General features: G+C 42.5%; 1 protein-coding gene across 2 annotated transcripts; it reads left to right on the top strand.

Annotated features, from left to right (window-relative positions):
- On the top strand, positions 1-26327 carry LOC135909082 (uncharacterized). Of its 2 annotated transcripts, XM_065440915.2 has the most exons (5): positions 1-161; positions 9026-9325; positions 13879-14035; positions 23936-24005; positions 25564-26327. In XM_065440915.2, the coding sequence occupies exons 1-4, from the start codon at positions 48-50 to the stop codon at positions 23962-23964; spliced, it is 600 nt and encodes a 199-aa protein (XP_065296987.1). In that variant the 5' UTR covers positions 1-47; the 3' UTR covers positions 23965-24005; positions 25564-26327. The 2 variants fall into 2 exon arrangements, 1 of the variants encoding a protein (XP_065296987.1); XR_010566564.2 differs by lacking the exon at positions 9026-9325.
- The last annotated feature ends 930 nt before the right edge of the window (positions 26328-27257 follow it).

Below are 27257 nucleotides of genomic sequence, written 5' to 3'. Positions count from 1 at the left end.
TCCAACATAGAGGTTTCCAACGAGTCTGTTACGATTCCATCGATTCCATGGTTCCGCATCATCTTCCGCCGTGGTCGCTTGGTTTCGCGCGCTCTCTCAAAGTGTTCAATGGAGTGTTTTCAGAGTTGGGCGAGCGTAGCCGGTCTGCGTTTCAATCGAAGGTAATTGTTTCGTTTGTCAACTATTTTTTATCAATCTGGCCTGCTGGCATACATGTGATGACCCTTTTTTAAAGCGAGCCTTTATTTGCCTCTTCCTTCGACTTTCCCACTGCTGCTGCTGCTGCTGCTGCTGCTGTGGCTACTGCTGTCAAGCACACCGCGTCGGTGGGGGGAGGGGTGGTTCAGAGCGTATTTATACGTGGCAGGGGCGAGTTAGAGAGGGAAAGGCGACGCTAGAAACTCATTTTCACCCCACCGCGTCGAATGTGCACAGTGCCCTCTGGAGCTCCCTGGCCGTCGCCACATTAGCCTCTTGAAAGCTGTAATTATCCGTGACTCCCCTAGCTCAGAAGCATTGCAGAAACTGCAGTGCTTCCCGTTCTACTAACGTGGGAGTCCAGAGGGGACGTGGATAGGGAGAAGGGGGGCGAAGGGGCAATTCCCATACAAGGGGGGGGGGGAGGGGGGGTATGACGTTAGAAGGCAAACAAACTCTACTACTATGCGACGGCGGTTGCGGGAAAACTAGAAGCTTCAGATCAAGGTACGGAACAGTACGTTGCTGCTATTTCTGCAAAATAAACACAGTGCAAATATGTCAAGTGGACAAACTACGCAGGGCGTGGAGAAGCAGAGCCGCATTAATTAAAGCGCACCGCAGGGTCCAGGCGACACTACGGAACCGGTCGACCGTCAAATCAACACATCCGTGCAAGCCGCGGGATTTGATCCCGACCACGGCGGCCGCCTTTCGACGGGAGCGAAACAGAAAACGCACGTGCACTTAGATTTTGGGACACGTTAAAGAGCATCACGGTGTTAAAATTAATCCGGATTCCGCCATTACGGCGTGCCTTATAATCCGATTGTGGTTTTGGCACGTATACAGCCCCATAATCTAATTCAAGTTTAATACTGCTGCCACAATGTGATGTGGCATGTGAGGCAACGACTATGTTCAATCCTCTCAGAGGTTATGAAATATGGCACACAACAACGCCTCAAGCAAACACCTCTCCCTGCGTGTTCTGTGTAGTAGACAGACAAACAGCACTGGTGCCTGCAGGGTAACATTTAACATCAACTGACCACTCTTGTGTTAGACGAAACGTTGAAGAAATTAAGCTGAACTGTAAACATCACCGCTAGTTATCGTCAATCAAAGCATCCAGCACGGAAAGCTTCGCTTACATCGATTCCCACAGCGCGTGGGATCAGCATATTTTTTTAAGTACTCTTTAGGGCTTACGCTTGGCGGGAAGTGCGCAACATGGAAAACGAATGTGAAAATAAGTTATCCTTGCATTTTTAATTCCTCCATGTTCGTGGTGTCATTCCAGTGGTACACTCTCAACGTCAGTACATAGCACAAGTCAATTTAGTGGCTGTTGAGAATCTGAACAATGAGTACACAGGCAAGAAGTATGGGAGAAGCACTCAGATGTTTTCTGTTGAATGCACTAGTGTAAATAATAAGCAGCAAGTTTTGGGTGAGCTCCATCACTTAAGCTTGCGTAAGTTAACAATACGTTCTGTAGCGTCGCACCCGCAGCCGGCCAACATAGGGGCCTAGCGTCTGGAAGAACGATGCAGTGAGGTTGGCAGAAATGCTTCTTCCAGGTGGGAGGTCTAACGTGGCATTTATTCGATTTATATATAGCATTTCAAGGACAAATTGCATCATCCCATTGGCTGTTACACATGTGGCGTTATCACACTTGATGGGCGGTACACAGGTGGCGTGATCACACCTGATTGACCTAGTGATTTCATACAAACGCACAGACCTGGAAGTCGCGGCCCCATCATGTGGACATTGCAAATAACAATGGTAGCAAGTACTACTTATGACACAAGAGGACAGCACAACACATCGTCTCCCTCAGGGAGAATTATGACTTCTTTACACAAACTTGGATGTACGTAGTTCAGATATCAATAGACCCAAATAACTATACACTGGAAGATGTACACTTTCCTTATATGATCTACAGCGTGTAAGAATGAGTTACTTCTGTAGGAATAAAAAAGAGGATTATGCGGTTCAGATGTATGCATTAGGTATACACAGCATACTACCCATTATTAAGTGACAATTCTCAAGACTTGTCAACACGTACTAACACAATTATGTGCTGTAGAGACTTATGCATACCCGCCGTGGTTGCTCAGTGGCTATGGTGTTAGGCTGCTGAGCACGAGGTCGCGGGATCGAATCCCGGCCACGGCGGCCGCATTTTGATGGGGGCGAAATGCGAAAACGCCCGTGTACTTAGATTTAGGTGCACGTTAAAGAACCCCAGGTGGTCGAAATTTCCGGAGTCCCCCACTACGGCGTGCCTCATAATCAGAAAGTGGTTTTGGCACGTAAAACCCCATAATTTTTTTTTTTTAGACTTATGCATGAAGATTACCATTGATTATGCATGTACTAAAGCTGCGCTTATGTGCGTACAGTCATCATCAGTTCAATGCTCAGAGCTGCACTTTGTAAGCGGCTCTTCAGCATATGATATTACTAATGCTGCAGGTGAGCTGAAAAATTCGTTTACTTAATGTTTGTGTAACTATTCGGTTTTCACCAGTGAGGCACAGCGTCAGACAGTGCGGAGCTTGTGTCTTTCACCCAGAACTTCACATTACGCAGAATGAAAGACCCATGTACATAGAAGATCGAATGATACAAAAAATGGAACACAATAAATATTTAATGATACAAAACTGTAAATGTAAGAAAATGTTCTGCACCCTCGTCAACATGTTAAGAATACAATAGGTAAAGAAGAAAATGTAATGAATAAACTGTAACTCGCAGCAATATTCACACTGCATACATCACACATGTCCACTGCGGCTACACTAAGTACTAGGCCTAAAAGCAGTAGAGCCCCAGGAGATGACAAAGGCCGTATGAGTCTATGTCACAGTCCCGAAGCCAGGCCGGAAGTTTTCGCATTCCTTGTGGCCAAATTGCTTCCGGATCAACAGTAGAACTTGGAGAGTTGTGACTATAAGTAGCCGACTTTGAAGTTCCGTCCCACCATTTCCCTCTCTTGTGCTGAAAACACTCTACGTCGCCCTGTGCTGAGGAGGGTTGATCCTGGGTAACATCAAACTCTCCCTCTGGATTGTGGAATGCTTTTGCCTGTGTGGAATCTGTCTGAACAGGATGCTTAACCAACAGCTGACCTATAGCTGAAGTAATGAAATGATTAAGTCTGAGTAAGAGTTTAAGTAATCTCTGTCTGATACCAGCTCATAGCTGTCTGTTGCAGGATGAGATCTCGAATTGGGAATGCATGTCAGCTTTGGTGTGTTCCCTTTACTTCCATCACTTAGCATAACTGTAGGAGGACTAACCTTTTCCTTAACTGTAAGTGGCTTACTGTATTTGAACAACCATCTCTTAGGAAGTTCTACATTCACTGTATCGCCTACTTTCATCAGAGTTGATTTGGCCCTTCTACGCTGATCCCCATACAGCTTACCTTGTTCCTGCTTTTGGTTCATCTTTTGTCTGACTTTCTAGGAACCTTCTTGCAGACCACCATGAGTGGCTTGATGACATCATTCTCTAGTCCATGTGGCACGTTGGCGACCTGCTGCAGAAGAGCCAGGGGTAGCTGCTGCACCTTGGCGGGCACCGGCACGATGCCCTGCCGCCACTTGATCCGGTGGACATAGCCCTTAATGAGCCCCAACTCACCATCAAAGAGATGTTCATACACCAAAAGTACGCCTGCAGGAAGTTGTGAGGATAAATGTGTCGCCCATCGACACATTAAACTGGTTCCACCTATCTGAAGCCGAAGTTGCTGGATATTGTTGAGACCCACAAGTGAAGTCCCATGTGGGGTCACATACAATGTGACGTTGCTTTGTTTTCCTTGGCGTCGAAAATCCGTTTGAAAACAGCCAAATATCTTGATGCGCCCTTTGGAGAAGCTCTGAAGTTGCACCAAAGTTTTCACAAGTTGATACTTCTGGTCGAAGGATTTCTTGAAGCCCTCTTTTGTCATGAAAGGCACGGTAGCTCGAGTATCCAATAGAAGCTGCATATGTATGTTGGGACCAGTGGCCACTGAAACACTTAAGTCCTTTGTGCTTGGAAGTGAAGTATTCACAGAGAGAATCGATGTCATTGAGACAGTTTCTGTTTACACTGGAGTAACATTCTGAACTGGCAATGTGCCTTGTTCTTCCGACAAACGGTAGCCAGGTGTTCCTTGATGCTGCAGAAGTTGCAAGTTTTGTTGCTGGCCAGACAATTTCTTGAAGATGCTAAGTGTCCAAAGCTGCCACACTGGTAACATGGACCTATTTGATCCATAGAACTTAAATCCCTGGTTCGAATGCCATCCTGCTGATGCATAGGGCAGGTGCGTGAGCATGCACGGCCATCTTGGGAATGCCATCCCATCGTGCCGGGTGGGAGACCATGGCCATCTTGACCTGAACGCTGCTCCGCTGAACCGCCATCTGGCGCTACCCCGACGTGCTGGACGTTCTCAGTGTCGTCGCATGCTTGGTGCTAAACGCTCTCAGTGTCGCCAAACACTTGGTTAGCTTTCTGCATCGCTTCTGAACCTCAACCGATTTCTTCGACTTTATCCAAGGTCAGATGTTCGCCTTAAGACAGTAGGTTGCTACGGACATATGGGTTGGCGACCATATGAATTATTTAATCCTGGATTCGGTCCTCTTACATAACACTGAATTTGCAAGCGACTGATTTCTCCTTGAGGGCTGTGACGTATTCCATGAAACTTGTCTGGCAGCTCCTTTCGGCTTGTGAACAGATGTCTCTCCGACCAAACACTTGTAGTTTCTGAGAAAAACCGATCCAAGAGTTTCAGTAGCTCCTCGTACTCACTTGTCGTAGCTGTTGTCTCTGTAGTCAACGTACTGGGTGCCTGAGCTGCATTTCGTCCCCATGTTGCACTTGTATTTGCTGCTTGTGCTTCAGCCTGCTCTTCTGCTGTGAAGTATTTCTGCTGGCCTTCCCAGCCCAAAACGCTGATGAGCGCTAAATTGTCGACACTCGTCCTCTCATCCGCTCCCACTGGCCGCCTTCAGGTGTACCTGGAAATCCTTTTTCCATCAGTACTACGGAATAGGAGGTGTAACAGGTAAGTCGAGAAATTGAGGAAGGTTTGTGAAGAGGGACGTCATGCTTGAGCGTTGTAAACAGAAGTGGGGCTAGGGAAGCCGAAGGAAGAAGGCAATATGACATCACCAAAGACGGCCGTAGACGAAGAAAGAATGCCTAGTCCGACACCAGCTGAAGCATTCGGAGAGACTACGAAGTCATGCGCAGAAGTACTAGTGAAGTGACGTAACTAACTAACGTTGTCACTTACAACGTTTGAGGCACGGCAGGTTCTTCTAAATCCTTGTCGCCATTCTGTAGCATTGCACCCGAAGCTGGCCGACAAAAGGGCCTAGCGTCTGGAAGGTTGATGCAGTGAGGTTGGCGGAGACACTTCTTACGGGTGATACGGTCTAGCCAACGTGGCGTTTATTCAACTTATATAGCATTTCAAGGACAGGTTGCACCATGCCGTTGGCTGTTACACAAGTGGTGTTATCACACTTGATTGGCAGTACACAGATTGCATGATTGCACCTGATTGGCCTAATGAATTCATACAAATGTACAGACATGGAGGTCACAGCTCTATCAAGCGGACATTGCAGATAACAATGCTAGCGAGGGCTACGTATGACACCAGAGGACAGCACAACACAACACCTTCCTTTCACTTGTGCTCTGTATCAGTACGAATTGAAACACAAGCAGCCAAGCACATTGTATCTGCACAACTGCTTCAGCCAGCTTTGGCTTGCACTATGCTCCTATGCCAGAGCCAAGCAGCACGTAAGAAAAGCTTTCCTAAGTTGCTGCCGGTGCGCTGTATTTTCTCCACATCACCACAATGGAGTGACACTGGCAGCCCTGAGTCGTCGTCGTTTCCTGTCAAGCATGTGGCTCCTACCCACTATAGGGGATGTAGATGTAGATGTAGAGCCTCTTACTGACACATAGTATCTATGTTTAAAAGAACTGTGGCAATAGCTATATAACTATATAGTGGCCTGGATAGAAGAGTTCCTTTCCAATAGACAATTCTTTTGTTTCAAGGATGGGGTTACATCGGGTACATATAAACAGACAAAAGGCGCACCACAGGGATCAGTTCTTTTTCCGTTTCTGCGTAATATTTTGTTATATAGTCTGTCCGAGTTTATCAGGATGTGTAACTTTATCTCTATGCTGATGCTATTGCAATTTTTCTCCGCATCACGGGATATCAATGCATTGCACCAAACTTTGCAATCTCATTTGTCGGTGCTTGAGTCCTGGCTGGATGGACTCTTTTTTTCCCCTTAACGTCAAGAAATGCTCATTCCTTGTGTTTCCATTGTCAAATCCCGTTTTCATTTCTCTTCATTATCGAAATGAGAGGATACCACAAGTCATGGCTCTGAAGTACTTAGAAATAACATATGATGGTATGCTAACTTGGCAGCAGAAAATTGAAACAAATGCTAGTAAAGTATGATGTACAGTGGCATTATTGCCCCGTTTCAGTAATAAAAAGATGGGTATGCATAGGTCTATGTTGCTGATTATTTATAAGCTTTATGTCCACCCCATTTTCGATTTCGGCTGTGTTCTTTCTTCAGGATGTGCAACATACAAGCTAAGACCTTTAATACTAATAGAAAGGCAAGTGCTGCGTCTTTGTCTTAGGCTGTCACATTTTGTGGTTAATCTCGTGCTTCATCTGGAGGTTGGAATTCTGCTTGAGTCCAGATTTAAGCAACTTACTGTCCTGACTTTTCTGAAGCTATACGATGCACCCCTCTCCTGTTCCCAACCCATTTTTATCAATTCTCCTTATTCATTTTTCAGAACATATGGGTAGCGTTATCGACAACCACAAGTTGTTTTTGTTCAGAGACTGTGATCAGAGCTTCATGTTTGGCTACCGTGCCTGATTTCTCCAAAACTAATGTGCTAAAAGTGAAACTGATTTTTGATGACATTTTTCCAAAACACACGAAACTTCTTCCAGCATGCATACTTGAAGGTCTCCTTCAAGTATGCACCTCCTTCAAGATCATCTTAGTTGATTTCCGTCTCACCTGGTTATTTCTATGGATGCAACACAACATTTAGAGAAGGCCGGCATTGGCATCTTTTCAAATCAGCTTAACTGGTCATTTGCTCTTCGTCTCGCTGATTATACCCCAATATTTCTTGCAGAATTTCTGCCATTATTCTAGCCACGAAGATATTGGGCCCACGGGATTCTAAAGTAATAGTTGTTACCTATGCATTTTCAGTTTATAAACATTTAACTTCTAATAATCCGCCACACCTTCTGAGTATATTTTTGATGCTTACTCCAGACAATTTGTCTGAAGTCCTCTTTGAGTGGATTGCCGGTCATAGTGGAATCTTTACAAATGAATCAGCTGGTTTGCTTGCATCGTCATCGCTAAATGGCCCAGTCTTAAATTTTCTTACTGATTTCGCTTTTATAACAGGAGTTAGATTAAAACAACTTTTATTTCTAAATTGTAATGATTCATCCCTACTTTCCGCAGATTGTTTTCGACATCTAAATTTCTGGTGGAACATGCGCAAATGCCTTTCGCGACAATGCGAGGTGGCCTTAACAAGTTTCTGTTGTAGAGTTCCCCGCCTAAGTTTTTACCTTCATAGATCTGGTTTATCCATAACTAACCTCTGCTCTTTTTGCAATGAACCAGAAACTATTGACCATTTCTTTCTTGCTGCCACTTCTCCTTCCTCCACAGAATGTTACCTTTATTTCCAACTAGGAAGCTAGGGTTAGTGCTTACTATACCAAACACTGTGTCCTTTGGTGCCTGTCAATTAGGCACAAGCCATGGGTCAATGATTACTTCTATACACAAGTTCATTGAAGCGTCAGGAAGGTTTCGCTGCTAGGGTACTCATTGTGGGATGCTTTACTTTATTTTCATTTTATCCTAAATTTGTGTATAGGCCCTCTAGAAATTGCTATTAGCGTTTTGGGGCCTAATTCTTCGTTTTGAATGTATGCCTTTGGCCCCTTTTGGTATTCTGTTAGATGCATTTTTCAATCAGCCCAGTGTGACCAATATGTGGATACAAGCCATGTTTTATGGCAACAACAACATACCCACTCTGGGGGATGGGCCAAGAATCGAGTAGTTCAATATAACAAGAAAAAAGAATTATAAAATAATGTAAACAAAATTTGTGAATAGGTATATGGGAAACTATGGAGGATTAGTCCGTGGCACAGGTTATTGCTTCTTCCTTCTTTATATAAGAGTACAACCCTATCGTTCGAGCAACGCGACTGCAGCATTGGACGAATCGTGAATCCTCAATCACACTGTTTCACAAGGCCAGTGCTAGGTGATAAAAACTGTAAAGAAGTCACTTGCTTCGCTGTTCGAGTTTAAATTAAGGCTAATAGTATGTTTAATTATGCTCATCACTTTTTTTCCCAAGCGTGCTACGTCAAGGTGGGCTCGGCAGCAGCGCTTCGGGAATGTTGCTTCAAAATCCGCTCTGCTTCTCGGTGCAGGTTCTCGCTACCCTAATCACAGTATGGTCACCAAACCAGGCTTGTGCATCGGACGGACTTCATTGACATGTGCGAGATCAGCGAGAACATCCGCCTTTCCTCCTGACATCTGCGCTTGCGCCTTCATCTGTGACGTCACATCACGTGGGACTTCCAGCGCCTTTAAAACGGGTCGCACTGCAAGTTGCCTCCTGTGGGCTCGGCAGCAGCGCTTCGGGAATGTTGCTTCAAAATCCGCTCTGCTTCTCGGTGCAGGTTCTCGCTACCCTAATCACAGTATGGTCACCGAACCAGGCTTGTGCATCGGACGGACTTCATTGCCACAATCTTGGTGACAGCGTCATCGAGGTATCAGTGGATGGTGACATGTACGAGATCAGCGAGAACATCCCGCCTTTCCTCCTGACATCTGCGCTTGCGCCTTCATCTGTGACGTCACGTCACGTGGGACTTCCAGCGCCTTTAAAACGGGTCGCACTGCAAGTTGCCTCCTGTGGGCCCGGCAGCAGTGCTTCGGGAATGTTGCTTCAAAATCCGCTCTGCTTCTCGGTGCAGGTTAGTTCTTACTCACCTACGAAGTGCTATCGTAGTGACAACCGTTTCCTGATGCTGCTGCCATGCCCACTGCTGTTGTCTGATATGTTTCCGTTTGTGTTGAATCTTTTATCATGTGGCGATATTGAGGCGAACCCAGGTCCGACTGAGAAGGAACTCTTGATGAAGCTACTTGATGGCCAGAATAACATGATGACCACCATGAATAGCCTATTATCGAATCAAAATAGAATGGAATTAGATATAACAGATATGAAGGAAAGACTAAGCTATTTAGAGGGTAACTCGTCTGTTCTGCAATCTTTAGAACAAGAATTAAAAAACGTGAAGTCATCTGTCGCTACTTTGCAAACACAGGTGTCATATTTACAGAATAAGTTAGATGACCAAGAAAATAGAGGTAGACGGAACAACCTGATCATTTACGGGATACAGGAACATGACAATGAAACAACGGATAGCCTAACAAAAATACTACAAGACGATCTTTTCAAGGATAAGCTGGGACTCAGTGTTAGTGGCATGGAGAGATGTCACAGACTAGGCAAAAAGAGCAGAAAAGGCCGCCCAGTGATAATTAAATTCTTGGATTATCGTGAGAAACTAACAATTCTCAGGTCTTGTTCAAAGTTAAAAGGAACAAACCTTTCCGTAGCAGAAGACTTTTCATTCAGAGTGCGTCAAATACGAAAAAAATTGTGGCTAAGTGCGAAACAGGAAAAAGAAAATAATGCTAAGGTGAAGTTGTTCTTTGATAAGTTAAGCGTGGACGGCGTAATGTTTGGCTGGGACGAAGCTAAAGATAAGCGCTTTAAAATTACTAAAAAGAAATGAATTGAGAAGATAAACAGCAGGCCTTTCACAATTCTTAACATGAATTGCCGCAGTGTCGTGAATAAGACTGTCCAGCTTGAGAGCATGCTTTTTTCACTAGAACCCGACGTGGCCGTACTAACTGAAACTTGGTTAAGCGATGATATATTTGACAGTGAATTCGTACCAAAGAATTATAAAGTGTTACGTAGGGACCGGGATAGAAGAGGGGGAGGTATTGCTATACTGTATAAATCTTCCATTATGCTGCAGACAATGCCTGATGTTCCGGATGTAGAAAGCATATTTTGTAAATTATATGTCAATAATTTTAGATATATCCTTGCAGGTTTGTACAGACCTCCTAACTCCACTGTTGATTACTTGGAGCGCTTGTCAACTTATATGCATTCATATGTAACGCAAGAAGATAAATTAATATTAACCGGTGATTTCAACCTGCCAAATATCAATTGAGAAACTTTTTCTTCGTATCCAATTTAAAGTGCGGAAAGTGTTATGACTAATATAGCTTTTACTTTTGATCTACTGCAAATTGTGCAGGATTTCACAAGAATTCAAAATGATTCAAGGTCCATTCTTGATTTGTTTTTTGTAAGTGGCACCATTAAAGACTGCATCTCACATACAGTAACATCTGGTATTTCTGATCATAAAGCAGTTGTCCTGACGTTGAAAAGTGCTTTAATAAATCGAACCAATAACGTTCAATGTTTTCCAAATTTTTCAAGAGCACAGGATGACTCTATAATAGATGCGCTAGCTTTTAACTACGATCACTTTCAAGGCCTTGATTGTAGTGTAAACGACCTCTGGCTTTTCTTTAAAGACCTCATTTTTGATTGCGTGGTACGCTTCGTTCCTAAAATAGTGAAGAAGTCGGAGCGCCGCAATCCATGGATTACGCGGGAGATGTTACAGATGAGGCGGAAACTTAAGCGATTAAAAAAGAAACGCGCCCTAATGAAGGACGGCGAAGAACTTAAAGCCGATATTGATAACTTGTCCGAAAAACTTCACGAAAAGATTGTCAAAGATAAAGAGTATTATCACAGCACATTACTACCAGACTTTATCAGATCATCTTCCGAGAAATTCTGGAGGGTTGTGACGCCCGCCTCTTCGTCTTCCGACACCTTTTTTATTAACGGTGAAAGTGTGCGGGATGAGAAAATTGTGTGTTCTGCTTTTAATAACCATTTTAAAAGCGCATTCACAAGTGATGATGGCTGTTTGCCATGCTTTTCTGCTGAACTGCCTTCCCTTCCCGACATTGTTATTTCGGAACAGGGTATTCTAAATTTGTTGTTAAAGCTTGACATTAAGAAGTCTCCAGGACCAGATTATATTCCGAACTGTTTTCTAAAGCGTTATGCTGAATGGTGTGCAAAATATCTGTACATTCTATTTGCGAAGTCAATTAACGAAGGATCACTACCGGAAGACTGGAAAATTGCTAGAATAAAACCTTTACATAAATCGGGGGATAAATCACGCATCAATAATTACAGACCTATTTCATTGACATCAACATCTTGTAAGCTCTTAGAACATATAATTCATAAACATATAACTGGATTTCTAGACGAACATAACGTTTTCACAAACATGCAGCATGGTTTTAGAAGTGGCCTATCGACGACTACTCAACTAGTTGAAATCATACATGACTTTGCTAACACTGTAAACAAAGGGAAACAAACAGACGCGATATTCATGGATTTCAGCAAGGCATTTGATAGGGTGTCTCATGTTAAATTGCTTCATAAGCTAAGAGCTGTGCTTAAAAATGATAAAATACTAGCATGGATTAAAGCCTACCTTACAAACCGCCATCAGTTTGCTACTGTAAATAAAACAACCTCTGATATAGCTGCTGTAAATTCTGGTGTCCCACAGGGATCCGTTCTTGGCCCCCTTTTCTTTATGTTATATATAAACGATATTGTCACTAACCTCTCTGTTAAAATCAGGCTTTACGCTGACGACTGCGTTCTGTACGATGAAATAACAACGGAAGAAGACCAACTTAGGTTAAACAGGGACTTTAATAAGGTAGTTGAGTGGTGTAGACAATGGCAAATGAGCATTAATTTCGAAAAGACAGTATATATGCGGATAACATTAAAAAAGAAGCCACTGGTATATCGCTATCGCACAGAAAACGCTTTTTTGGCAGAGGTAACACAATATAAGTACCTTGGCTTGTACATAACAAAGGATCTTTCCTGGTCAAAGCACCTTGACACAGTAATAGCAAATTGTCGCCGCAAGTTGTTTTTTCTAAGACGCGTATTAAAATCTTCCACACCAACAGTACGTCTATTGGCATACAAAACACTAGTCCGCCCCGTTTTAGAATATGCTATAGTTATATGGGACCCGTTCACTAAAAGCGATATTGGAAAGCTAGAAAGCTTACAGAAAAAAGCAGTTCGATTCATTTACAATACATATGGGCGTAGTTCTATTACTAACCTTTTATCTTGGAGCGGCTTGCCTTCTATAAGTGACAGAAATCGTGCATGTCATTTAAAGTTCTTTTTCCAAATAATAAATGGTCACTACAGCATCGACACGTCTCGCATTATCACCTATGCAACAGGTTACGCTACCAGACAGCGACACTCACTAGCTGTAACACCATTTACAACACGTGTCAACTGCTTCAAGTATTCCTTTTTTCCAAGAACTATAGTAGATTGGAATAAGCTGGCCGATAAAACTGTAACACAGGACTCACTATCACTTTTTGAAACATATCTTTAACTTTTTTTTGTGCACTTGCAGAGATTGTCAGTGATAGCACTGTTTTACTGTATGATTGGGAAAAATCACCGATGTAACCTTGAAGCGCTTGTTTTTTGCGCCTGCGTTTTTTTTTTTTTTTGCGCCTGTGTTTTCTGCGCCTGTTTTCTGCGCTTGTGTGAAACGCTTGTGTGAAGCGCTGGTTTTTGGAATTTTTGAGTGCAATTCCCCATTGTTGTATTTATATTGTTTCGTGAACTTATTCGTGTACCACGCTGCTAAGATCTTGTTTAAGATCGCAATATTTATAAATAAATAAAATTTAAAAAAAGTAGTTTTTCACCTTGCAAATAGTGCTAAAGTAAACATTCACATGTTCCTAAGGCCGTTGGTTTCCTTACAGGCTTCATGGAAAAGGTCTTGCACATACTGAATGGTATTGAGCAGACCTATTCACAATATTTTAATCAGCTGCTCAGCGATTCAGACAGTGCTCCTGTGCTCTTTCATGACCTCCCAGATTTGCCTTTTTTCTTTAATGTGACAGACGTGCTGGATTATAAGAAAAAACTTTAGACGAGCAGAGAAGCTCGACATCAGATGGAAATTGCTTTCCTTCATCTATTTTTATAACTCTGCCAATTTTATGGTTGTAAATATGTTTTAATTAGGGCTCTACTCCCTAGTCTTAATGTAAAGTTGCCTGTCTTGTGTAACAGTGTTGTGAAATTGGTACCAACGTCACCTTTTCATAATGTTATGATTCTTTTTATGGCACTAAGTCTGATTGATGACATACTGTAGAATTTTACATATTCAACCATTTATGAAAATTTTAGACTATGACTAAATCTAGAAATCAGTTAGCACTTCTCTATTTCCAAGAATTCATTCGGGTCGGGAAACTAAGAATGTTAACTGAATCCTAATTTATCCTTGTAGCTATATTTTTCCTTGTTTCTTTTTAACAGAAGAAGCACATGGTTGTCCAAGGAGATCACTCAGATAAACAAAGAACAACATGCATACTACAGTCCCTCCTGAGCTGGAATGCTGCAGGGAACTTCAGCTGGTTTGGTGCAAAGGGAAAGAAATTTGCCAAGCTGCATCTGTGCAAACTAATGTATGGTGAGTCTAGGAGTAGCAAGGTTTGACATTTGGGCGAGGTGGTACTGGTTGAACATCTTGAAGGGACAGCGCAAAAAGACGATGACAAAAGGCAGGAACACATAGGAGCGCTGTCCTGTGTGTTCCTGCCTTTTGTCATCGTCTTTTTGCACTATCCCTTCAAGATGTTCTAGGAGTAGCAAGCTTAATATCACTTAGTTCTTTTTAAATATAATGTTAAAAGAGTTAATTTCAGTGATATACTCACTGTACCTAGGCTGCTTTGGCAGCTGGACCCTCTAATGACTAGCTAAATGGATTGTCTATGGCAAAATATATATGAGACAGGAAATAACAGCCTATGAGTATACACCTATTGTTCACACTATACAGAGTTTAGTACTGGTGTTTAGTCCCATCTTTTTAGTAGAGTATCACACTGGTCCAAGTTTTGTGTAGTCTGCAAAACTTATAGCGAGGATAATATTGCTTCAGAATTCTGCTTCCTACAGTCACTAGATTTTGAATTTTTCTTTTAGATGCAACAAAGTGCATCAAACTCACTGCAGTGGTTTCTATTTCTCCTTTTTCATGTATTAAGACAGGAGCCCCAAGCTAATGCTTCCTCTTAACTGTGTGTAATACTAAATCCAGTCTTGGCTATATATATTATAATTATGTTATAGTGCCGGTGCATAGCTGGCGTCTGCAGGTTTCTCAGAACTTGTAGTTCACTTTATTGGGCTCGGTGGGGGGTGGCTACCACTGCCGGCGAATTTTGAAACCATTTTGTGGCAGAAGCGTTCTTTCAACTTCCAGATTGACTTCTGAAAAGAGGTCGCATCAATTCAGCTTTTCAATTTACCCTCCGAGCCAACCTAGACACCTTAACACGATACCACATCTGACATAGTGAAGGAACAGCAAGTATGCGTAAACTATCCCCTTTCTTGGTGGTGAAATGCCTCATAAAAAGAAATGGTAAAGAATACAAAGCCCGAAAATGACCAACGGAGGCCTCCTAAGCGAATTGAGAAACAAAGAACAAGTACAAGATCTGTCCAATCTTCCCCGGTGACGTCAAAGTTGCGATTCCTTCCCATCACTCTCTAAACACCTGCAGGGGCGTTATCACAGAGTAAGATCTCGACTTGAGTGACGAGGAACTCCTCGAAGGGCTCCAAGAATAAGATATGATCAAAGTTCAAAGGATAACAATCTGAAGAAACAATGAACTCCCTACCAAACACGTGATTCTTACTTTTGGAACTAGCATTCTCCCCGACCTCTCTCGACGCAGCCTATCTAAAGATTAATGTCGGACCGTACATACCAAACCTAAGGCAGCGCTTCAAATGCCCATTGTTCGGCCATGCATCAATCACATAGAGGCTAAGAAACATGCGCGAAGTGCAGTGCCAGCAACCATCCGTCTGTAACGCACCCCCACGCTGTGTAAACTGCAAAGGGGATCATCAGCGTATGCACCACCATATTGCAGTTGGAAGAAGGAGGAAGAGGTGATTGCCATATGAGAGTAAAAGAGAGGATTTCATTTTTCGAAGCGACGAAGAGGCTTTCACTCTTACCTCAAAAACGCTATGCCAATGCGGTACGGCAGGGGGCAGCACCACATCGGTCTCGGGAGTCCACAGGGGTCACAGTCAGTAGTCCCATAGCAGTTCCATCCATCCCCTTGGGTCCAGCAGCCAGTTCTGCTCCACCGTCATCCAAGAAGGCCTTGCAGATGGTTGTTCCACAGGTCCCAAGGCTAAACTGAATGCCAAGGCTCGAGACATGGGTCTTGGCCCCTGACTCTCGATCATCCAGCACCTTGGAGAAGGCGTTGGAGACCGATCTGAAATCACCGACGTCATCAACACCATAAGATCTGCGCTATCTGGAGCGCACCAAGAAGGAGAAAGTAACTGCCGAAAAAGGGACAGGTAACCTGAACGGTTACCGCCCTCGATTAGAGTAGTGATCCTTTCATTGCATGTCACCCATCACTTTATAGTTCACATGCACATAAGTTAAGTTTTAATTGCTTTACAGTGGCTTTCTTCATCCATTGGAATTGCAGAGGCCTGATCTATAATCTAGGTTGCATTAAAGACATCATAAATAAATTCTCACCAGTGGCCTTCTGTCTTCAAGAAACAAACCTAGGGCCCAAGAGCAGTCAAATTCTTGAGGGTTTTACTGTTGTCCAAAGGGACCGTGACTGCTCTAGCTGTTTGTTGGGAGGAGCCGCCATAGTCATACAGGGCGGCACTCCTACAAGAAATCTCCAGTTAAATACATCTTTCAAGGCTGTAGCAATAACCGTTCTGTCTTACAAGACCATCACCATTTGTTCAGTGTACCTGCATAATTTCTCATAATGTAATGGCTGCCTCATCAAGTAATTTAGATCAAGGGTTAGAATTGTGCTATCTACCATAGGCAATCTTTGAAAAAATTTGGTGCAGCTAAAAGAAAGAACACCCTGTATACCTGTCTCTTGTATGTCGCATTCTTGACTATGATAGTGTAGCTTTAGTGCAGCTAGGCAATCCTACATTAAATGACTTGATCCAATTCATAATCTCAGCCTACAACTGGCAAGCGGTGCCTGCAGAATATCGCCTGTCCAAAGTTTATATGTTGAAAGCATATTTAGCGCCAGCGAACAAGGACAGAAGGGAGACGGCACCACAATGCGCTAACTTCAATTTTAAAGAAACAACCACCTATTTAACCCATGCACAGTGGCGCCACATCATCCAAATTTTTAACCATTCAAAAAAGCCATCTCCTTATCTAACATGTTGACCTAAGGGGCACTAACACACATATCACTATTCCGACAGATAGCCTGAGCCTCAATAATCTCTCGCACATCTTTATCTTTGTGCTTCGCATGAACACGGCAGGACCCATACACTGGCGCACAGCCGCATTCCTAACAGTGAGTTGACAGATGACCATATTGCTTATTTCTCACATTTAGACTGTTCTCGTAACCGGTCATTATAGCACCTTCCTGTCTGTCCAATGTATTTTTCCCCACAGGACAGCGGAAGCTCGTAAACAACAGCTTATATGCAACCCACTGGTGCTTTAGGATGATTCGTAGAGCATCTGACAGCTGGCTTACGGTACGGGTCCATTAACTGACATATTTTCGCAAGTTGTTCTAGCGCTGAAAGGACCACTTTTGTGTCCACATGGCTAGCCATTTTTTTCTATTCTATTCTGCCGATTTTTTCTAAGGGCCTAGAAAGAGTAATTAATAAAAGACTCGTGAACTTTTGCAATAAGCTTAACCTCATTAATCCGTCACAAAATGGTTTCCGCCCAAACAGGTCCACTGAAACAGCCTTACTAATGCAAAAAGAGATAATCCTCGAGGCACTTGAAAACAGGGAGATATGCATAGGTGTTTTTGTGGATTCTCGAAGGATTTCGATCGCCTAAACCATCAAACACTACTCACTAAGCTAGAAAGATATGGAATCCGTGGCACTGCAGCTTGTCTACTAAAGTCCTACCTACAGCATCGATATCAATGTGTAACAATAGACCAGCATGTTTCAACCTTTCAACCTATAACCACTGGAGTTCCACAAGGAAGTATTTTAGGACCGCTACTGTTTATTATATACATAAACAACATAACAGATATCAGCAACCTTCCAAAATATCTTCTGTATGCAGACGATACGAGTCTCTTGTTTAGGGGCAATAACATTCCATTGCTCATTTCAAACATAAACAGTGTACCAGAAAAGTTGAAATCATGGAGCGCAGCAAATTCCTTGATAATAAATAGTAAGAAAACAAAAGCGGTACTTTTTCATTACCGTCAGAGCATCGTTACATCAAACATTAGGCTAAAAATAGACAATTCTATTATAGGGGTGGTAGACACAGTAAAAACACTAGGAATTTTCTTTAACAAGAACATGAGCTGGGACCCTCACATTAGCTCCACTTTAACCAATTTATCAAAGTGCGTCGGAATGCTCGCGAAATTTCGCTCCTATCTACCTGTATCGATTAAATTAATAATATACAACACAATATTCATGTCATATGTTAACTACTGTTTCCTTGTTTGGGGCACTACTACTCAAAATACAAAATACAAATACAAATACAAAATACACATGCTGCAAAGGAAAGCAGTATGTTACATTGCAAATGCTGACTACCTCGCACACACCGAAGAATTGTTTAAGCGATTCAAAATCATACCCGTTCATAAGCTATACGAATTTTTCTTAGCCGTAAGATATAAAAAATCCATTTTTCACAATGACAACTTCTTGATAGTATTGTCATCCCTCGAAGCAAACCCAATGCCATACTCGTTTCGAAAACACGATCGTTGGACCATTCCCTTTCGCTGTACAGAACATGGTCGACAGATGATGCGTTATGCAGTTCCAAGGTTACTAAATAAATTCATATTTGAACGTTTTTCTCTTGAAACATCTAGTACAAAAACTCTAAGACATCATTTTTTGTAAGCCGCTGTATTCCCTTTGCATTAAAGTCTGACACGAATGGCATTTGCATCTCTGTTAAACACCTATGCATTGTGTATTAATGAGCATGTACGAATAGTTTATATTGATTGTTCTGAATTTCACTTATAACGATTTTTCTGAATTGTTCCGCTGTATTCCTTTTGCGTTAAAGTGTGATAGGAATGACATGTTCATCTCTGTTAACACCTATGCATTGTGTATTAATGAGCATGTACCAAGAGTTTATACCTACTTTTCTGAATTTATTGTATTATATTCTGTTATGTAGTGTGTGTGGATTTTGTACTTTTTTTTTTTAAACTTCTGACCTTGCTGTATGCCATGTAGGGGGGCTTGGGCTCCCTCAAGCGAACATCGTTCGCTTTTTGCCTGAGCCTACCCACATCATAATGATGTAAATAAAACTGACTTGACTTGACTTTAAAGTGTATGTGCCGTTGTATGCAGATAGGGCACTACCCCTACTTTTCCTTTGCGTTCCGTCCATTGATTTGCCACTTCCCGAGTTGTGCTGCCTGACACGCATCTTTTTAGCAGCCCTTTTGCGACCAAAACCTGCACTGACTCCGGAAACCCTGCTGCTGACAACCTTGCCGACTGATCCATAAGATCTTATGGTGGCAAGATTTTTTTAATGCATTTGCAAAGCACAAGTTGGAAATCTTGCCACCATAAAATCCATACGAGTTTTATGGATTAGTCAGGAAGGTTGTCAGCAGCAGGGTTTCCGGAGTCAGTGCAGGTTTTGGTCGTAGAAGGGCTGCTAAAAAGATGCGTGTCAGGCAGCACAACTCGGGAAGCGGCAAATCAACGGACGGAACGCAAACGGCCACTGAAAAAAGGCACTCCACAAGAACACATAGTGTAAGAGTTTCGTGCTATCCAAGACAAATATGAAAATCACGCAGCATTTTACACAGATTGTTCTAAAACACAAGAATATGTGGGTGTGAGAACCATAATGAAAAATTGGGAAAACAGTATTCGGATACACCATTTTTCATCAGTCTTTACCGCCAAAATTTATGCAGTATGGACGGCAGTTAAAAAAATTGTCACCGACAAGCAGAAGAATGCTGTCATTTATACCGATTCAATGAGTGCACTCAGAGCTTTGAATTTAAACTCTGCGTGTGAACTCCTCCTCGGTTTATAGCTTAAACGTGGTGGTTGATAAAAAATATGGTAGAACCATATGATTGTGTTGAATTCCAAGCCACGGTGGGATACCAGAGAATGAAGCAGCAAATAGATGCGCACCAAAAATAAAACCCACCAACTTGCGAAAAATGCCATGAACCGCTTACAGTAATGCACATTGTTATGACATATCCACTCATTGAAACACCGAGACATAAACTTTTGCAGAATCTGTATAACTTCACCCGCCGTGGTTGCTCAGTGGCTATGGTGTTGGACTGCTGAGCACGAGGTCGCGGGATCGAATCCCGGCCATGGCGGCAGCATTTCGATGGGGGCGAAATGCGAAAACACCCGTGTGCTTAGATTTAGGTGCACGTTAAAGAACCCCAGGTGGTCAAAATTTCCGGAGTCCTCCACTACGGCGTGCCTCATAATCAGAAAGTGGTTTTGGCACGTAAAACCCCAAATATTATTATTATTATTAATCTGTATAACTTCATAATTCAAAAAAGGGGTAAGGCGTGCAGACACAGACTCAAGAGTAGAGAATTGGACAAGACGAACTCCGTGTTGTCCACTTCTCTTGTGTCCATGTCTGCACGCCTTACCCCTCTTTTGCATTATGAATCCTTACCAACTAGCTCAGCTTTCTGTCGTCCTAAGCTGTATAGCTTGCATATACCTTTACACCCCTCCTCAATATTGGGAGATGATTCGCTAGTGCCTTCCAGCGACTTGTTAAACTTTTTAGATGAAACCAGTGTTTTACACACACTATAAGGTAATGCAGCTTTCGCTGCCTTAACATTTGATTTCTTAATATCTTGTGGCTGGTGTAGCACGACCTTAGTTGATCTTGTGCCTTTAAACCCGAATGAACTTACTAACAATTCGCGGATAGCATATGCTGCTGTGAACATCTCAGCCAAATTTTGCAGTCGTGTGCGGTACATTAAGCTTGCAAAGTGGAGCACAAAGTCACTGTTTTCTCAAATGCTCTCTTTTCAGCATAAGCCTGCTCCTCACTCTTGTCTGGACACATTATTTCATAATTTAGCCGATTCGCACACATAGCTGCTATTGGCTAATAGCGGACATCAATCAAGAAGGGTGTTTGGATCAGTGCACTTCTTCATACTGTTACTGTATATACTTATTGATGCAGTTTAATAAACAGGCTGAAGTAAGCGAAAATCTGCTTGTTAATCTCGATACTACCAATTATGTACTTCTCGGAGACGCCGACTGTCGTCTGCTTATGCTCAGCCACGGCCACCCACATGGGACCTAAGCTTTGGCCACCCTGCTTATCGGTGTTGTATCCATTGGGTCTCGCTAATTTTGACTAGTTTTGAACGCTCAACTTGCCTAGAACCACATGAAACTTGACGTCAGATCATACGCACGCTTGCCATCATGCGCTGACTCCTGGCCACTTTTGTTTAGATGCCTAGGCAGACTTCACTTTGTATTGAGCTGTTGACAGCACTTCAACATGCGTAAGTGCACAAGTTGGATGTGACTAGTATCCATCAGTCAAGCTGGTGCAGGACAAAACCAGTCCACACTACATGTAGCATAGCCAGACTGGAGCACATGAGCGTGCGCATGCACTCAAGCCCTGTTGTGCACAAAGCAAACGCTGCACACATGCACTATAGTTGCATGTAGGTCTGGTCTGCTACATAGCATGGATACTGCACGGTGCCATGACTAATCTGCTGGCTGAGTGCACTGTGGCCCGCTGAGAACCATGTTTGGCACGTTGTAGGTGCCAAAATTGGAAGTATTGGCGTCTACATGAACACCCAAAATCACATTTAAACTGCACGCCATGGTGACATTCAGTAGGAGAAGTGTAGTGGGCATGCCCCGCTCTGCCGTAGCCTTTGCAGTGCAGGTCATCAAAAAATGAGTGGAGGCGCCACGACAGGCATGTTTTATTGCCAATTACTGTGCTTCTGCTGAACGCATTGAAGTACTTTCTGCGGCAAAATATTCCTGAAGCAGCCTATTTTAACTTCAAATGCATTTCTTGATTTCAATAAAAAGTGGTTTAGGGCCCCTTTAAGCATTACTGCCAGAGATAAAAGTTGGTGCTACCAATATACGATCGTCAGATGAAGTGACAATGTGTTGAATGGCAAGGTCACGGTTCACCTTCCTCTAAACATGTGAATTAAGCAACGACCACTGAAAATAAAGACAGGGTTGATCACATTTTTTTGTTGCTAGAGGCTTGCTGCGTCATGAGGCTTGCTGCAAACGATAAAGCAAAACTTCTACATTGATGTGCTTTTCAAATGTTTGTGCCAAGCTATTCGGCAGTGCCACCCTGATTTGTCATCTGGACAGTGCTTGTTGCACGACAATGTGACGAGTCACACCGATGTCTCAGTCCAAGAGCAGTGCCTATACAAACACCACATTCCTCCCATATGACATCTCCCATATTCACTTGCCCTGTCACCATGTGATTTCTTTTGTTTCTCTTCGTGGAATTGTCACTGAAAGTGAATAAGCATCATGAAGACGTACGGCAGCATTTCAAATTACTGTGGCTGGTGTGCTGAAGAACACGCTGGATGAAGCTGTCTCTAGTTGTTTACTTCCATGACTTCCAGAAGCAGTGCCACCTGTGCATCCATAGCCAACTGGACTACTTTGACAAGACTTTGGGTCGTTAGTTTGTAACTTGAGCAAATGACTTTTTGTAAGCACTGTCCTGGAACATTTTTGACAAAAGGCTGTAGTAATAGTCAGGACCTAGGTATCCGATGCACACAGACCTGCTAATAGAAAGTTCAATGGTTTCATTATATCAACACATGAAACCTTGCATAAAAATTTCGGCAGAATGATTGGAGCGTAGCCAAATAAGCGCTTGAGCATCTTAAGGCAGCAATTTGTTTGTGCCGCCACTCATGTTCCTGTGGTAGTGTGCACTTCAGCGCAGGATGGTGACTGCGCCATGATACAACATTTGAACTTGGTTATTTGTGCAAGCTTGTTTTATGCCCCCACGCAGGCTTTGAGATCGGTGCCATCTGCAAGTATTTGGCCACGAAAGGCAATGCTGCGGCAGTGCTATATGTGTCAATGTCGCAGCAAGAAAACAGCAACTTTACTCCATCTTTGAAATCGACATGTTAGCTGTCTTCAGTCTAAAAGTCCAGTATTTAACAATTATGCTGACAATGTAGTATTTTGAGCTTCCCACATTGAACTTCAGTGCCATTATTTCTTAATTTCTTTTTAATGTCAAAATTACTTTACTCCGATCTCCTCATGTCAAACAACATTTACTGTTTTTTCAAAGGTAATTAAGGAAAGTGCCAGAGTGGGCCAGTTGGTTAGGCATAATTCAAGCTGTTGTACAAAGCGACGAAGGGACAGAACTTAAGCGAGAAAACATAACGCAACACCCAAGCACACTCAGGTGCCGTGTATTGTTTTCTTGCCTTCCTTCCTGTCCTGTCCCTTCGTCGCTTTGCACAACAATTTTAATTATGTTTTTCTTTTTCAACATGCCAACTTCCTTCACAAGCCTTGTACGTGCACTGCCTGTGTGTTGGTGTCTTTTACACATATTTCAGCATGCCTATTATAACTTTTATAGCAGTACATGCCATCACCCCACCACATTGACTTCTCTTTATTTAACCTTTTAAGGGCTGTTACATTTCCTAAGGTCATGGTTTTTTTAGCACATTTACACCACCCTTAATTTGTGTTCTTATTCCATGAGCTTGCTTTCCACTGGTGGTTCATCTTAATAGTGGTTTTAAGACCCCAGGGAAGTGTATAGCCTTGAAAAAAGACCATTCATCATAATGCAGCAGAATGCTTCAGTCACCATCAGTCTTTCCTGGGCTTTTGCTTGTGGTATTACATGTTAAAACTGATATTCTACAACTGCTGGAGCAGTGAAAGTTTACATAGTTCCATAAAGTGGCGAAGGGTAATTTTTTAGCAGTTTCACCTTACAAGTTGACTCACTCTGCATCATTCCACTGAGAATGAGCACGAGGAGAGTTTCATGCTCAGAGCTGGATACCTTAATTGTGAGCCGAGTTCTATCTTAAGGGTCCCTGAAACACTTCTTGAACGTAGTAAGAAAGTGTTGTCGATCTGCTAACAAGGCTCCTGCGAACATGTGAGTGAAATATTGCACTGTATTCAGCAAAGAATTTACAATCCCGTGTCAGAAGCACGAAAAAATCACTTGCTCTCTCCTTTACAGTCTCTTCCTGTGTCATCGCAAGCAGCTGAACCCTCCAACCCATCAACAGCTATTGACTGATTTTGAAATCGTGAGCACATTCTCAGTAATACAATTATTGCTCATTTAAGTTGAATGAAAAATATAGATGCCTGCAATCTCAAAACGACAAAAACCATTTCACCTTTGCACTGCTGGTCTACACATAATGGTTGTGCGTTGCTCCGCGTAACTACCATGAGGTACTGCCACGAGCCGTCTCACTGCCAAAGTGTTCAACCTTTGGTTGAGGCCAGCTCCCCTTACGCCCCCTTGCTGTCTCCCCTGCATAGCTTCCAGAATGCTAGTGGAAATGAAAGGAGGAAGGAAGCCGCTCACTGGTCCGATAAAGTCTAAATTATCTTGTGCTTGAAGAATTCAGGATTTTAAAATTTTTTGCAGCAGAAGATTCGTGAGGCAACACTATGTAATAGTGAGGATTGTCATACTCTGATTAGTTAGAAAAGTGTTTCAGGCCTCTTTTAAGAAAACAAGATCTAGAAATAGGAAACCGTAATTTTGGAGACTCTATCGGTGGCCTTGTAGTGCATTCACGGTGCTTCCATGCACATGCAAGACACTTATGTCCCAATTTTAAAACTATAACTGACAAGGATGGTACATAGCTAACTGGTAAATATGCAAGTGCACCACTACTTATCTGAATCCTGAGTGTTAATGTCGGGAATAAATATTACTTGCCCAACGTTATTTCTTCATGAAGGCTCAGTAATAAGACTAACAGCTTATGCTTATAGTAGCGTGCTTGCACCATGTAGTATAGAACTTCACACAGCTTTGTTTTCGCATGCTGAAGCTTATCTTTTAAGTTGGAAAAGAAACCTGCTGGACCATTTGACAACCGATGAAGGTGAAATAGGGAAATTAATGCTAGGGTTCTCTGGCACCACACTTTCTCAAGCTGCAAGACAAGCCTTTTGTTGTCTAGATATGCAAAAGGATTGACACATTATCGCAATTTTGTGCCAATGGTAGGGATAAGTCTGGTGCTCTACCTCACTTCAAGAGGAATTGAATGCAAATCATTGAATGTGAGCTTGAAGACAGTGTTACGAAGAGGAAGCGGATTACAAAGAGGATTAATTTTACTGTACAGAGAAAACAACGACAATAAATCTGCCTTCTTTTGTGACAAGAACAAGAATAATGCGAGGTGCATTTTGTTTGTTGAATAGTGAGCTGTCACATTTGCACTGTTTCCTTGACAGTAAGCCATTATAACTTAAGCAGTCATGTGTACTGCTTGCATCACATAATCAGCATTGTCTGAATTCCAGAAGCTGCTAGGAACAAGCCAACTTGAGCCAATATGCTGTCACACTCTACTATCAAAGCAGCCGCAGCATGGCTGACAAAACTGCTGCTTGAGCGCCAACTCGAGCAGCAGTTTGAGGCAATTGGAGCCTCAATCATTGAATTGAGGCTCCACGTCATAATTATGAGTCCGGCAGCTCCCTAAGGAAGCAAAAAAGTGGGAGACAATATTTTTGTGTCAGTACTCATTTACTGCATTTCTTGCTTTTAAGAGTGTAATAATATTGATGTGCAGTTTGTTTTACACTGTTGATGTTTTGTTTTAACTGGTGCAGAATACCCAAAACCGTTCGTCCCAACAATCCCTGCGTAAGCAGCTGCATCTTTCCCTCAGGTGGTACGTAGAAGGAAGTTCCATTCCCATGATCACATTGACCAACTTTCAGCATGGGAGTCCCAGTTGTCAATAGGAAACGGGAACCAAGTACTCCAGGGTGAAAATCAAGTGTTTCCAGTTGAAATGGTGGGCCTGCTGATCAAACATAACTCCAAGACCTACAACAGTCCTTTGTAGTTGGCCAGCCTCAGTTCAGTTGTAATTTTAATCAGTAACTTTTGAAAGCACCACAAATCAGTTGTGTGTGTGTATTGTGAGAAATTGTTCTATAGGCTAATGTGAAGAGTGGTATAGTTTTGGCAGCCATTATTTAGGCAAGATAAGTCTTCCAAAACATCGGTTATGGGAAAGGTTTATTCATAAGAGAGCATTGTGAATGCACCTTTGCTGCCTTTTAAGCTTACAATTCTGTCCAGGACATGGCCTGTTCTTTATCTGCAATGTTTGCTCTATCAGAAAATCAAGTGTGCTACATACATGATGCTCTTTAAGAAAAGCTAATCAGTCCCTGTACCCTTTTAAGAACATTTTAATTACCATTTTAGCTGAAACAATTTCACTTTTGTTGCATTGATAATTAAGATGTCTGTGAGTTTTCCATAAACATGTTGTATTTACTAGCAACCCTTTGTATTAGTCGTATTCATGGAAACATATTCATCAGATCTGTATTTATTGAATAAACTGCATTTTCACTGCTCCCTTAGGTATCTGTGAGGCAACATGGAAGGTTTTGTGTCTGTGTAGAGCCCATGAAAATCCTTCCTGCAAGCTGTTTTGCCTTGCTTAATATGCACTCACCTCACACTGTTGCACTCGGTTCTGTGGCCATTAGTACTTCATGCAACCTTTTATAGTGCAGTTTACCTTAAGGAAAAGTGGTATTGATTGGCTGTATTAAGTTGTGTGAATTTTGCCTATGAATCCATGCATTTTTGTTCCAGTACAAGTCTGCTGGCACATAAGATGCATATGCAGTGCTATCTACTTATGGCCTGTAGAACAAGGAAAATTGAATTGTACATTTGTTGCAGCATTTGAGATAGATATGCTTATTAAGCACGCTGCTACAGCCAGTATGCATGGTATAATATGATAATACTGATCCTAGTGTCACAAGAAAGTGTCACACCAGTGATCCACTAGTGTCGCAAAACAATGGCCCTTCAGACTTGGTAAAAGTAGAACAATTTATAGGCATGGTGTTCAAACATTCAGAACGGCTAAACAAAATGAGTGGACTGCAGTGTACCGCGTGCAATGTTTGTAAGTGCTGATGCCCTGTAATCACTAAAAATCCTCATACTAGCAACAACTTAGGCAAATTTCTTGGCGCAGTCTGCCATGGGGTACGTTGCTGTGCCACAAACTGCTGCCTTGAGAAAGACAAGTCCACTTGTCGAAACGTTGGCTCCCACTTTTACCTTTTTCTCGTTTTGCTCAAACTGCTGTCTTGCAGTTTAAAAAGAAAGGACAGGACAGCAATACGTAAAGCAATACATTTCTTTTGTGAATCTTGAGATAATTATTTTGGTACTAGTGCTGTGTGTTCAGAATAAGTATTTTGTTGCACTATAATTATTAGTGCTTATCAACGGCTACTGATTATTAAGGGCATCTGGCATTTTGTAA

This window comes from Dermacentor albipictus, unplaced genomic scaffold (assembly GCF_038994185.2).
Source record: "Dermacentor albipictus isolate Rhodes 1998 colony unplaced genomic scaffold, USDA_Dalb.pri_finalv2 scaffold_24, whole genome shotgun sequence".
In the NCBI taxonomy this organism is placed as follows: Eukaryota; Metazoa; Arthropoda; class Arachnida; order Ixodida; family Ixodidae; genus Dermacentor; species Dermacentor albipictus.
This window is presented reverse-complemented; position numbering and strand designations above follow the sequence as displayed.